Source organism: Blennius ocellaris (genome assembly GCF_963422515.1).
Source record: "Blennius ocellaris genome assembly, chromosome: 21".
Lineage (NCBI taxonomy): Eukaryota > Metazoa > Chordata > Actinopteri > Blenniiformes > Blenniidae > Blennius > Blennius ocellaris.
The window spans coordinates 4,892,908-4,906,686 of NC_137670.1; the positions used below are offsets into that span (position 1 = coordinate 4,892,908).

A 13,779-nucleotide genomic window follows, 5' to 3' on the forward strand; every position below is an offset into this window, starting at 1 on the left:
TCAATGGACAAAATTAGAACTGAATGCATCTTGTGTGGTGAAAAACTGGAGAATGACAGTTTGAAACCGTGTAAGTTCAAGTCAACCTGTTAAAGCCACTCTCAAGTGGAAATGTGGTTCCCTTTTTTTTTTTTTACCGAATACTGTTTATGTTGTAATTATTTATACTTCAGTAAAACTTTCACTTTAAAACTGGATTTATGTTTAGAATTGTGATTTTTAGTTGTGGCTGCAATTGAATACATTTAAAATAAGTTCCTACATCAGTCTGAGAAGAATTTCGATTCTGTAAGTGACTTTTACAATCATTTCAGCCAAGCTGAGCTTCATCCAATGAAGCATTTAGCTTAATTGGACAAGAGCGGTGTTTGTGAAGCAGCTCTGGTAGAATGAGGCCAGCTAGGAGCCACACCTTTTCGCGAATTGGCTCACCTTTCCTGTCCCGTCATGAGTTCACAAGTAAGGCGATGGTACCTGTGAGGACGCCGTTCTTCTCCCCGGGCTCGCTCCAGCTCACTTTCAGCGACGTGTCCAGGATTTCCGTGAAGCTCAGGTGACCCACGGCACCGGGAGCTGGACGCAGATAACAATTTATGAGCAAAGAAACAACCAAACTGAACAACGGAAAAACCAAACCCCTCCCCCCTAAAAAAAGAAGGTGATTACATAGTGAGGTGTATTTTTTTTTTTTTAAACTTCAGCCAATAATCCCTCAAAGGAACTACCTCCCAATTATGATGATCCTGGCTGAAAATACTCATTCATTAGCTCTACAACTTGCTTGTGCATGAATAATAGATCTTTGCCCGAAGGATGTGTTAGAGCGAGATGCCCGTGTCCCCCCCCCCCCCCCCCCCTAGCCTTGGCTCGACGGGAGGAGGCAGAAGCAGTAGCGGGAAAAGTCACGTACTGTCCTCGTGCGTCCTCAAGGCTCGAGGCGGGCTGCGGGGGCCGTCGCCCGGCGTCGTGAAGCAGAGCACGGAACTGTAGTACTCCGTGAACTTCTTCAGACCCGTCACGTGTCCCACGTGGACGCTGTCCTGGAAGTTGGGTCGCACCGTTACCATGGAAACCTCCTCTTCCCTGCCAGGTTCCCAGGCCAGCAGCTGAAAGAGGAGAGAATGACCGCGGCGGGTTCAGAATAGAGCAGCTGGTTTTTCCGTGTTGGGAATTCTCCGGCATTAATACGGTAATCAGTGAGTACTACCGGGAAATTAGTAATGCAGTTAGATATACTACAGATTACGTGCACTTTCTACTTCTAGCTTTCGGAAAAAGAAATGTAGGACCATTGTCTCTCTCTGTACTGCTGCCTTGATGGTTACTATTTCTCTAAATTCCTGTTGATTATAAGAAAAGTGCCTAAACGGAGCCATTTTCAGGATGATTTTCATCACCTATTAACATACCTGAGAGAGATTTTTTAATTTTCAGTAACTGCAAATATAATTTAACACGTCACGATAACCATAAAAGTTTTGTTCCACTGAACAGAGTTGTTTGTCATCTTGCATTCAGAAAAGCCCTAAAGAGGTAGAAAATCACTGCACAGCTCCACGAAGACAGGCTATAAGGGGAAATTGGAGTTTATGCTCTGGAGAGAAGTGACAGCATTCAGTCAAGCATGTTCACTGCATATCATGTAACATCAACAAATTGGGTCTGGATTGACCAATTAGCTGCTTCCATAATGAATCCCAACGGCCCGTCTGCTTCCAGTTTTCAGAGTGATGTGGTTTCTCAGGAAGCGGAGAGCTGGCAGGAGAGACATCGGGAGGGATAAATGCTTGATAGTCTGCCACGCTTGTCTCATTTTTTTTTCTATATATATCTCCCGTCTCACCCCGAATCCTTCCTTTTTTTTTTTTTTGCCATACTTCATGTGAACTTCCACACTCCTCTTTTTTTTTTTCTCTCCACTTAATTTAGTCCCAGGAGAAAAACCTGGTATTTAAAATTCAGGCTGGGTACTTCACGGTGACCTCTCCACCCAGCCGAGGAAGACTTGTGGAGTGAATAGACAGAATGAGAGGGAGGAGGAGGACGGGTAAAAAAAAAAAAAAAAAGAACAAAGAAACCCCCAAAAAACAAAACAATGTTGCAATCAAATGTCGATAGAGTCAACAGGAAAAAGATTGGAAGTGCCCCCATGGATGTGGCTTCCCTGTGGGCTCCTGGACTGGATTGCATTCAAAAAGACCCATGCAAAAGTAATGAAGACATTTATCATTATGCAGCTCGGCGGCAGAAAGTGTCAGAAATGGCTGTGAAGGTAAAGAGAATGACCTCTGACTGACAAATGGATAAGCAGAAATCCGTGGTTCACAGTTTGCCCGCCGGCTCTTCCCTCCGCCGTACGCGCCACACAGCCGCAACACTTCGCTCAAAGGAGGTGGGGGCCCGGCGGCGACAGAAACACTGGAGCAAACACACACCTTGTAGCCTTGGTTGATGCCGTTGATGAACTGAGGGTTTGGGGCCGTCCAGGTGAAACGGATCGCGGTGGAGTTGGCCGCCTCCGCCTGGACGTTGCCCGGAGCGATGGTCGGCACTGAGGAGAGGAAGAGAGACAAGACAAAGGAAGTGGATGAAAATCAAAAAAAAAAAAAGAAAAGGTGTGAGGGCACCTCTCGGCTTTCTGTCTGCGCCGGCTGTGATGGCGGTATCGATCACCGGTGCACAGGTCAGGGCAGATGCTGCCATCACTCTCCACCTGACAGCAACACCTCAGAGTCTGCGACCGTGTGAGCTGCTTATGGATTTCTAACGGGGCTTGTCACACCTCTGTGTGGTCCGAACAAATATGAGTTAATGTTAACATGGTTGGACGGCAGGCGGTATGGCTTTTAGAGTAAAAATGCAAAGTGCAGGAGGATTATGATGCTTGTTTGTTGAATAAAGCAGCATACTATATATAATATATTGCATGGAAGAAAGGCTTAGAGTGTTGTTTGTTTTATGTTTACAAGAACTATTAATAGACAGGGTGTGCAGTGGTGAGCACTCTTGCTTCACAGTGAGAGGACCCCTGGTTCAATTCTGAGATGACCTGCTAACAAGTTGATGATGTGAAATCAACAATGAATGACATTTCTATATTGGCTAATGTCTCTGTATCCAGCAGTTAGCATCAGAATTTAGCTGTGACAGTTACTATTTTGCAATATTCCTGTTTACTGGAGTAAGTCGTTTTAACGTATAATGTCAATATGTCTTTAGACAGTAAGATAACAGTGATAATATAACAGTACCAACAAAAGGAGACAAATGTAGTGCAAGAGTAACCTTCTCAAAACCGAAGCAGGTTTTGCGCCCCTTTGTGTTTGTAGTTAATCTGTGGTACAGTTTCGTGTTTCATCTAAAAGAAAGAAGTTCAGTTACAGGCTTTTTGGGCCCTTTTTTGGTATAATCTACTAGTTTGCATGTTTTCCTCACATGGTTGCCTCCCACAGTGTAAAGTAAATGGTGACTCCATACCAGAGGCGTCAAACACATTTCACTTCAGGAGTCACATAGAATTCAAAAAAAGCCAAAATTGAACACAAATATAATAAGATTTGAATTGAACACAGGACACGAAGAGAAAAGGTTCAGTGACAGTGCTGATGGGTGTGCTCACCTCCTTGGAGAGTCCATTCAGTCACCTTGTGGCTGAAAACACCCAGACCCGCTCCGTTGTACGCCGCCACCTCGATCTCATAGTTGGTCCAGATGATGAGGTCCTCCAGCAGCAGGTTGGTCACATCCGGGCTGGTGATGTTCTTGAGCTGGTAATCCACCGGCAGCCCGGTGAGACGATACCTGAAGTACGTAAGAGACACATGAGGAAAAACCTACTTGTGGGGGGAGAAAACAGCCTTGAGCATGACAGTGCTTCCAGCCGAGCAGTACACAGCACGCCCTGGTAGGGGGAGACAAAGCACCAGCAAAGCAGTAATTAAAACACCTCGAGTGACAGCACTGACTATTGTCTGGAAAGCACCTGCTGTTTCATTTTGGATGTAATGAATAAAGAGCCTGTCAAAAAACCAAACTAATTACATGTTTACAGGATTTACAGTCAGTTTGGCATATTGCTGACTCTGTTTGTTTGAAGTCAAACCAGTCATTAAATTTTAGTTTTTCCTCTCTCTCTCTCACACACACACAAAAGGAAATTTTAATATTTGATGTTGCATTTTATTTTAATGATACCTGCAATTATGAAATACACACTAATGAGGATAAACCCAGAAGCAGATCAAGTCTATAGGATCCTGATGATAAAGTTGAGCCATTATTTTACTTTATCAGTCAAAATCTTCTATATCAGGGGTGTCAAGAACGAGGCCCACGGACCAAAACTGGCCCGCAAGACGTTCCAATCTGGCCAAACCGCCAAGCAAATAATATGTTCAAGATAAGACAAGATATTGATGTTTGTGTTTGACACTGTAACTTCACACCTCTGACACAAAAAAAGGTCAAACTGCGACTTTACCGGATGGTGTAGCCTCTGAGGATGCCATTCTGGTGGCTCTCTTGAGGAGGCTGCCATTGGATCATGATGGACTGGTTGGTTCGGCCGCTGGCGATGACGTTCTGAGGAGGAGCGCTGGGAGGCTCCTCGGGGAGGGCCACGCTGAAGCGCACAGGAGAAAGGAGATTAAAAAACAGGCATGAATCATAACAATGGCGCACAAATTCCTTATGCATCTCCGAACATGAAGGGATGCTTGGGTTCTTCAGCCAAGCCTGTTTCTCCCTTGCAAAAGACCGTTATGTGTGTGTCTGGTGAGACGCGACTGGGAGCTGGGGCTCCGATCCTCAGTGGCGATTTGGTACCAAATGGTGTCAGGGAGGGTTTTTTGGTGGGCACAGACGGAGACCCCCCTGTGGTCAGGGAGCGAGCAGCATGAGGCAGTGTGACAGACTGGTGGAGGGAGGGGGAGGAGGAGGAGGAGGAGGAGGATGAGGAGGGAAAAGAAGAGATCAGCACCCGAAGTTGTGTGAGGACGCAGAGAAGCCAAACCTGATCTCGCCTCAGACCTAAATCTCTCCTGTGGCTCTCGTGATGCGAGAAAGTATGTTTACATGCGATTGTCCATGTATGTGTGTGTGTGTGTGCAGCTGCTTTCGTTGGGCTCACACGTACATCCCTCCTCGCCGACTGCCGACTGAAGGGATCAGTCAAACTGGCTGTCGGAGAAAAAAAAATTTCCTGAGCACAATGTACAAACTCTACAAAGTTCTGCTGTGATTTTCTGCCTTTTCACATTGTGGAGACCGCTTACTGCCACACAATGTGCAAAGAGACGAGAGGTTTTCCGGGAAAAATCGCTTTCGTACCACGGGGAAGTGATTTCCCTGCACCTTTTGGAAATAAACTCGGGGAAGTTAGAAACCTTGAAACCTTCACTTTCCATATTTTATATTTGGAAGCGAACAACGGGTTGAATCCTGGATGTGCCACTCATCTTATGCTCGGGATGGATGAAGTTACACGTTTTTCAGCTCGCACAGGTGTGAGGCTCGTTTGTGAAACTCTTCAAGCTCACCGGTCAGTCTCCTTGCTGAACTGCCCCTTCCCCACATCGTTTACGGCACAGAGACGGAACTGGTAGGACCGGGCCGGGATCAGACCGTTCACCGTCACTGCAGTGGACTCCGGCTCAATGTTAGCCAGCAGGATGGCCCAGGGAGCATCTTTGAAAAACAAGAAAACAAGTAGTGAGTTATGAGAAAGTTATTTCTTCTCATGGATTTTCTATTTCATGCCTGTAGAGTCAACCTGGGCATCACACTTCCTGAGTTTTTGCTCTCCTAGACTGGGGAGAATGAGAAATTATGAATACAATCAAAAACCAGTCTGCATAATTGCATGCAAGGCAAGAGTCTCGCTTTTTTTTTTTTTCCGGAAAGTGGCGGCTTTGCAAGTGTAATTATTTTAATGTACATCGATCGTGATTGTGAGCGAACATTTCGCTGTGCTGGAAAATTTAAAGATTTGGTGATGAAATAGTACCATCCCATTCAGAATTATTCTACTAAAAAACCCAGCTTGGTCCTGTTATAGCAAATTACAAAACTCAAATTCATGAGATGAATTAGGGGAAAAAGCAGCAGTATAGATGTGTGATAGTCACACAACATGATGGAGATTACAATCATAGTTTTGGGTGTCTGTTTTACACGACAACGCTTTCCTGATCTGCTGAAAATGCAATTTTTTGAAAATTATTTGATTCATTCTCAGTGGAAAAAGAGAAAACACAAGTAGTTGCTGTTGCTGCTGCTGCTGCTGCTGCGTACCACGGTTGTGGTAAATAACTCTTCTGCACAACGTGAAGTAGCTGGACAATAACAACATTTCTTCTGGGAAGAAGAAGCGTTGTTCATGTCGCAGTTTGAAAATGTCTGTGAAACTTCAGGGAGGCTTGGAATTTAGCCTCTTCAGTTTCTGGCATCAGATAAAGTCTTTTGTTTTCTGTCGCTTTCAAGTGAGAATTTATTTTCTTCTAAGTATCTCTGAAAAACAACGGGAGTTTAAATACTGCTAACTATGTCAGACACCTCTCAAACAGCTCTCACAGCAATCAGTGTAATTCATTTAATCTGATCAAAGCTGATATCGGCAAATACTTTTAAAGTTTTTTTTTCACGCAAAACCAAATCTGACCTTGAGATTTTACTTATTTACATAAACATCGATACTATTGTTTAGCTTCCAATGGTCCGTTTACATGACAATGGTGTTTGGAGCCGTGACATTTTGAAAACGGCTCAGAAGGTGGAACTGTCTCTTGTCCATGTAGAAACAGATGAAAACGCAACTTTTCGAAAACGATCCAACTCGAAGCACTGCTAACGTGCGTGCGGGTCACAGTCGAAGTAAACAGCTCTTCTGCACATGCTCAGTAGATTGCCGAGAAACCCCGCAATGTATTTGAAGCCATGATGGACATTTATAATAAGTTGTATTGATCATGTTCTCAAATTCCTTTTCATCTGCTCATAAGTTATTTACTTTGCATTGAAGCCCTTCGGGGAGGAAAAAACACTGGTTTTGCAGGAGTACAACATGATAGGTGCGCACGTGATTAGAATGGCGGCAGTGGCGGATTTGGTCCCAGGGTAGAAAAAAAAAAATGCTGCGTGACTTACTGTTCTCAGAAACCTCCAGGATGTAGCGTATGAGGGGACTGTTGCCGTCGAAAGGCTTGGCCCAGGCCAGGTCGATGGCCCTCTTCTCAGACCGGCTCAGCAAGGCTGTGGGATTCTCCGGTGCGTGCGGCAGCTGCCTGCAGCGGACGGCAGGACAACTCCGATAAATAACGAGAATCTCTTGATCACAGCAAAAACCAAAGAGGCACCCAACATTTTCACAAATTGCCCCGAATTCACTGTGCGAATCTTCAAGTTAGGCTAAATCCTTTATAACAGAGAGATCAGTGAGACGGGTGATGAATCGGCGTGAGACAAGACGGCGGAGATTGTTCCTCGACAAGATGGACACGCAGGCAAACAAACAAAAAAAAAAAGATAGATATCAGTAGAGGAGGGAAACTGGTTGAGAGGCAGAAGGAGACAGATAGTCAAAGACATGAATAAATGAGGCCAAAGCTGCGGATCATTAATTCATTCAGCCATGAATTCAGATAACCACTGACAGATTGATAGATAAACCTTAGCGGGAGCAAAGTACAGACGCCGACAGTAAGTCAGTCGAAGAGGCGGCGAGCCAACGAGGCTGCTGATCGAGGGACAAACAAAGAAACACACACACACACACGCAATCAGTCTGCCTGGAAAAAGAAAGTTAAGCTCAATCTAAAGCTAAAAAAACTGCAACTGCAAAGTTATAGACACATACCTAGTGTGTGTGTGTGTGTGTGTGTGTGTGTGTGTGTGTGTGTGTGTGTGTGTGTGTGTGTGTGTGTGTGTGTGTATGTGTGTGTGTGTGTGTGTATATGTGTGTGTGTGCGGAGTGGAGTGGATGGAGCAGGTAGTCTCCTGGTGCTGGAAGTGTGTCAGGCGAGAATGAGAACAAGAGAGGTGAGAGAGAACAGACATCACTTAAGTGGAAATGAGTCTGAGGTGTCAATAAGAAGAGGCTGACGGTGCCTGACTGACCATCGTGTGTGTGTGTGTGTGTCTGTGTGTGTGTGTTACCTGACACGAAGGTGCGCGCTGCGGGAGTCGTTGCCCCCAACGGAGGTGACCCTGCAAGTGTATGTCCCGATGTCGCCCGACCAGGTCTGGGAGATGTGGAGCGTCCCGTCTGCGTCCAGCCGCATGCGGGGGATGGACTGGACGTTGATCACCGAGCCCTCTTTCTCCCAGACGTGCCTGGAACACAACGGCTTGATTGTCACTCATTTCCAAGGTAATAGGTTTTTTTTTTTAAATTAAAATGTATGTGTGATGGGTGCAGGCTGTATATAAAGACATTACAATACATTTGTTGCACTTCATGAAAATGCTTACAAAACCGCGTCAGAAATGTATAAATGTTTCAGTCAACACGTTTTATGGAGGAATTTGACAATTGTCACAAACTCTTGCAGTTTTTCCACAAGAGGCTAAAAAGAGATGAGCTTAAAATATGTAACGTGCAGGTGATTCTCAGACTGAATATGAAAGCCTTTTTTTTTTTTTAACAGCCAGTGAAGATTTAAGCAAACATGTTCTTTCTAGGTGGAACAAAATGTGAGAACTCACATGAATAATTTCTTCATTTAAAAAAAAAAATATATATTCGCCGCAAGCCTTTTGACTGGAGTCCTCTGATTTGGAGTCAGCACATTACAATGTCTGATAATTGTTTTGAATGTGAGATGGAAATGGGGAAGCATCAGAGAGGAGCTCATCACGACAAACGCGTCCACGGTTAAACAACAGGTTTGACGAGTTCCGCCAAAAACTCAATAACGGTTGGACCTGTGAATTTCACACGCCATTTGAAGGGTCGCGCAAATGCCGCAATACGATGTATTTATTTCAGGGGATGCTACACGGAGATTTCTCCACAATAGTCAGATTTCTTTGTGAATCTGAATCCCCGTTACCACGGTAACGTTTCAAGTAAAAACACATCGTGCATATACACTTCCGACCAGAGGCATGTGGATAAAGTGTGCAATGGCATTTTCCATTTCAGCCACAGAAGGTGAAAGGAGAATGGTTTGCGATGATACAAAGGAAATGACATAGACTGCACAAATTCACGGCAATATTACGGGTCTTTACCTTTACAAACAATAGAAATATCAATCATTTCCTCATCTGTGTATCAATAAATGCTCATATGCCTTGAATTTAGTCATTTCGACTGAATGACTAGGCATTTCAGGCATCGCTGAACTTCTGTTGAGCGGCGAAGAGCTGAAATTCGACGTGTGAAAATATGGCCTCATCTGCAAACACATTTCACTGGAACACATTCCTACATTTGTGTCCTTGCATGTATGTGTGTTGTTCTATTTTTTCCATGCCCTTTAGATATCATCGATACCCTTTTATGCAAAGATCAAATTATTTGTCTTGAATTCTCCAATAAATCATACATCTCGACATGCATCGATGCTTGCTGGCTTTACGTTAGAGCCTAACCCTGTTTCCTGAAAGTAAACTGGGGTGCCGGTCATCGTTCATTCCCTTGCAGTCCAAGAAGAGCATGTTATTAGCACAATATTTCATCCTCCTCTGCTCCGTCGTTTGAAACGCCATCAGAGCTGCCCCGCATGCATATTACAGAGGCTGATGGCGGCGAATGAAACAACGGGATTCACATCCATCACAAGTGCACGGCTCAAATGTCTTCGTCTCCTCGGAGCAGAGAGATGGAGCGGTCCACTGATCCAGACCGATGTCGGCCATGACGGTTATGTACTGCTCTGGTTTGGATGAAATCCCGAAAGAACATCTTTAGATGTGTCTTTATGTACTAAGGTCATTAAATGTTGTGTGTACTTGTGCTGTGTTTACAGGAACTCACTGTTTCTGTGTGTTCATATGTTTTCAGCGTCAAGAGAAACTGAATTAATTCACTGGAACAGTCGTGACACGTGCAAAATGGCCAATTAACATCGATCAACGTCTCTCTGTCTATGGAGGCAAAACAAAAACGATGGTGAGATAACAGATTTTTTATGTTTCCACGTTTAAAGAAAAAGTAAAAATTCAGCGTCGAAGGACACGCACCCGCACACACACACACACACACACACACACACACTCGCACACACACACACACGGTCTTCGTGATTCTCCAGTTACAATCCTCATTTTAAAACGAACGTTCTAACAGAATAACTAATTACTTGATGATCGATTAGCTGGCTGCTGTGAAGCCGTACTTCAGCAGCAGTGACGAGACGTCACTCTGAAGAGGACGAGGAAACCCGGTCAAGGATTCTCATTTACTTCTTTAACCTGATTTCCTCAGTAAATATTCAGGCTTTCCAGGTTCAGGCCAGCAGAAGTGGATTTTTCTTGAAATGTCTTCGGGGATTTTAAAGCTCTCTGATCGGCGCTTGTTGCTGTGAATTCACTCCTTAAAACAAAAAAGATACTGTATAATTTAAGGTTGATGATGCTATATTAAAAAAAAACCCAAACTATTTTCATATGAGGACCCTGTGGCAATGTTATGGTTTTTAATAAAGAAAAAAAAAATGCCTTGGCAAAGATAAAAACAACCAATTATTGTATCCACTCATGAGTATTATCCGAGAGAGCTTCTTCCTCGGTGACAGTGAGCTCATTTGCAAACGGCAGAGCGACACTCGTGCAAAACAATCAAATCCACATCAGTGAGACACGCCCGGTGATGAGTCGATCAAATATATATTTCCCAGTCATTTGAAAGACACAGCGGGGTACAAAATGATTCCTAAATACACAGCTGAAACGGGTCGCCGACAGATGCAGCGCCGATCCCTCACTCAGTGAGATTTGCTATAAACTACAGCGACCTACAGTTTAAGGGCATTCGCTTAATAATTCAAAGCATACATTATTGATCCACGCTTGCATAGTGGCTTAGCGGTTAGCCTCACAGCGAGGAGACCCCCCAGGACTTCAGGGTGCCTTTTGTGTTGAGTTTGCATGTTTTCCCTGTATGTGCGTCTTCATTGACTTTGTCGGGAAATCAAAACAAACGCTTGCTACGTCGACTCATAAATAGAAAGTAAATACCCTCCTGGCCTACGTATCCCTCAATTCTGTTTTATTATGGCAGGGAAGGATAAAATCTCAAATTTAGTTTATGTTTACAGGACAACGTTTCAAGTGCTTTCAAAAAAAGTTGCATTTTCATAGTTTAATTTCCCCTTGTTCAAACCGAGACAGAGTCGGGCAGTTAAAAAAAAAAAAAGAAAGTAGTTTTACCACATTCTGTAATAACTTGTTACATATTGCAATAGTTTGTACAAAATGCTGGTTAAATGATCAATGCACTGAATTGACACATTTCGTCAAGACAAAAGAAATGGCTGGTGGAAACACCGATTGGCTTGTAACTTTAACATGTGACCAGCACACAATGGCAGCTGATCTAAAAAGTTCAACCTGATTCCGAGCCCTTCATTCAATACAAGTTATTACAAAATGTGGCAAAGTTTATGAGAAAATGTGTTCAAGAATTTTATTACAAAATGCAGCAACATTACATAATGAGATTCAGATTCCCTGACATATTTATAATGCTCTTACTTTGTTGCATTTTTACATTTTAACATGCACAGCACCACGTTTCAATAAAACACATTTTCTTACTCTCATTTACTCGTTTATCACATATGATTTATTTATTTATTTTTTACTTTTTATCCTTGAACGAGCAACTCAACCTTCCTTTTCTCCCATTTCCATTCCGATAAACTGTACATGTTTATCTCAGTATCTTTAAAGCATGAGCGGAAGAATTTTTCCAGTTAAATGGGTCCTTTAACGATTCTCCCTTCAGGTGTGCACTAACCTGATGGTCACACTGGGGTCGTGGTTGACGCCGCAGGTCATGATGGCTTTGGTTCCTTTGATAACGCTCTGGTCCTGAGGCGGGGTGGTGATCCGGGTGCGAGCTGAGGAGGTGAAATAAATAAGAAAAGCAGAGCAATGACAGGACTGAGTGGGGAGAGAAAACAGAGTGGTACAAAATGTTCTTCTTGAGAAGAACAATGGTTAAAAAAAAACCTAAAAAACAAGAATTTGAGAAAAACTAATTTCAGTTCCAATGACATGTTGATGGTTCGAGTTTTGTTTCTCGATGACTTCTTAAAAAAAAAAAAAAAAAAAAGCTTTTATTCTTGGAGGAATGGACTGAGACTTTATTATGATTATTTTACAGGACGACGTTGTTTCCTGCGAAACAGACATGCGAAACAGACACACTTCAGTGTGAAACATTACTACATGTTACATCAGGTGTGTGTGTGTATGTGTGTGTGTGTGTCCGTCCATCCAAGCACTGGACACTCACCCCAGACAACGAGGTCGGCCGACGCCTCATCGATGCCCCTGGAGTTGCTCGCCATGCACGTGTACGTCCCGGCGTCGGAAATGCGCGAAGGCGAGATGAGCAGGCTCCCCGACTCGAGCAAGGTGAACCGGGGAAGCTGGACGGAACCGCTGGCCAACACGCGCTCACCTGAAGCACGCAGAGGGAGGAAGAAAGGTCAAACCGAACGAAGGAACATTGAGAAAATGAAGCATTTGGGGACATGAAAGTAAAGGAAGTCAGACTGAAAAATAAGGATGGGGGGAGGGGAGGGGGGGGGGGGTAGTTCTTGATCTGCTATTAGAATGCAAACACAAAAAGACTGGTGAAGGAATCCAATCAGACTCTCCTGGTTAAGCCAGGGGAATGGAGAGTGCCATGTGTGATAGATAAGAGAAATCATAATCCCAGATGTGTGTGTGTGTGTGAGTGTGTTGCAGTAACCTTTCTGCCAGGTGATAGCAGGTCTCGGGGCTCCAGAGGTCTCACAGTGCAGGATGACGGACATCCCGTCGATCACAGTGCTGTCAGAGGGTCCGGCTGTGATGTTCGGGGCGATGCCTGAGGGGAGACAAACACACACAGGCAGAATAAAGAGAGATCGCCGCCGTAATGCGAGGAGGTAAGAGGGTTAGAGGGGTGAGGGAATAACCGGCTGAGGCAAAAAAAAAAAAAAAAAAGAAACCCCACTTCAAACGTATATCTGGTAAGCGGCATGCCGTCTGCACCTCCGCATTGAGCCCGTTGCTTTTGTCCCTCTAATTCTAAACGGATTGACACAGCCTTCACCTTGGTACCACGGCTGTCTGCATCCCGTCCAACACAGATAGCAAATACACAGAAAGGAGGACATCAAAATGACTGAGGGAGACGTGAAGACAGAATGAGTAGGCAATTTGTACATGGGAAAAAAAAGAAAAAAAAATCTCTATTTGTGATATGCAATAAATCAAAACCGTCAAAGAATGAGAGAAGAGTGCAGGAAAAGGGAAGCGTTGGGGGGTTTGTCACAGGACGCGAACGTGTCGGGAGAAAGGAAGACGACGAGATGAGATCTGTGGTGAGGAGGAAGTGTCACGCAGAAAGCCATGGAAGGAAGGGCTGATTTAGAGGGGCAGAATATTATGAATTCCAATAACGTGGCGCCCCCCGGTGTGAAGGCGGCGGGAACCGCGACCAAGTGAAGAAAATTACGTGTCAGAAACAGACGCACAGCGAGAGTTAAATTACCACTGATTTGCCAATTGCAAGAAAAATAAGAAAAATAAAAGACATGACACATTTACAGTAAATGCGATCTG

The 13,779-nt window shown here is 44.2% G+C and overlaps 1 protein-coding gene across 8 annotated transcripts in view; it reads right to left on the reverse strand.

The window, feature by feature from the left end:
• The window catches only part of sdk2b (sidekick cell adhesion molecule 2b), a 284,284-nt gene that overhangs the window by 35,721 nt on the left and 234,784 nt on the right, over positions 1 to 13,779 (reverse strand). For all 8 annotated transcript variants that reach the window (XM_080516865.1, XM_080516862.1, XM_080516864.1 and 5 more), the window contains 11 exons: positions 12,923 to 13,039; positions 12,461 to 12,628; positions 11,960 to 12,062; positions 8,152 to 8,328; positions 7,144 to 7,280; positions 5,538 to 5,685; positions 4,481 to 4,621; positions 3,620 to 3,801; positions 2,436 to 2,551; positions 911 to 1,106; positions 475 to 573 (listed from right to left, as the gene is read on the reverse strand). In XM_080516865.1, the coding sequence (XP_080372991.1) occupies positions 475 to 573; positions 911 to 1,106; positions 2,436 to 2,551; positions 3,620 to 3,801; positions 4,481 to 4,621; positions 5,538 to 5,685; positions 7,144 to 7,280; positions 8,152 to 8,328; positions 11,960 to 12,062; positions 12,461 to 12,628; positions 12,923 to 13,039 (1,584 nt within the window). The remainder of the gene's footprint in view (positions 1 to 474; positions 574 to 910; positions 1,107 to 2,435; positions 2,552 to 3,619; positions 3,802 to 4,480; positions 4,622 to 5,537; positions 5,686 to 7,143; positions 7,281 to 8,151; positions 8,329 to 11,959; positions 12,063 to 12,460; positions 12,629 to 12,922; positions 13,040 to 13,779) is intronic.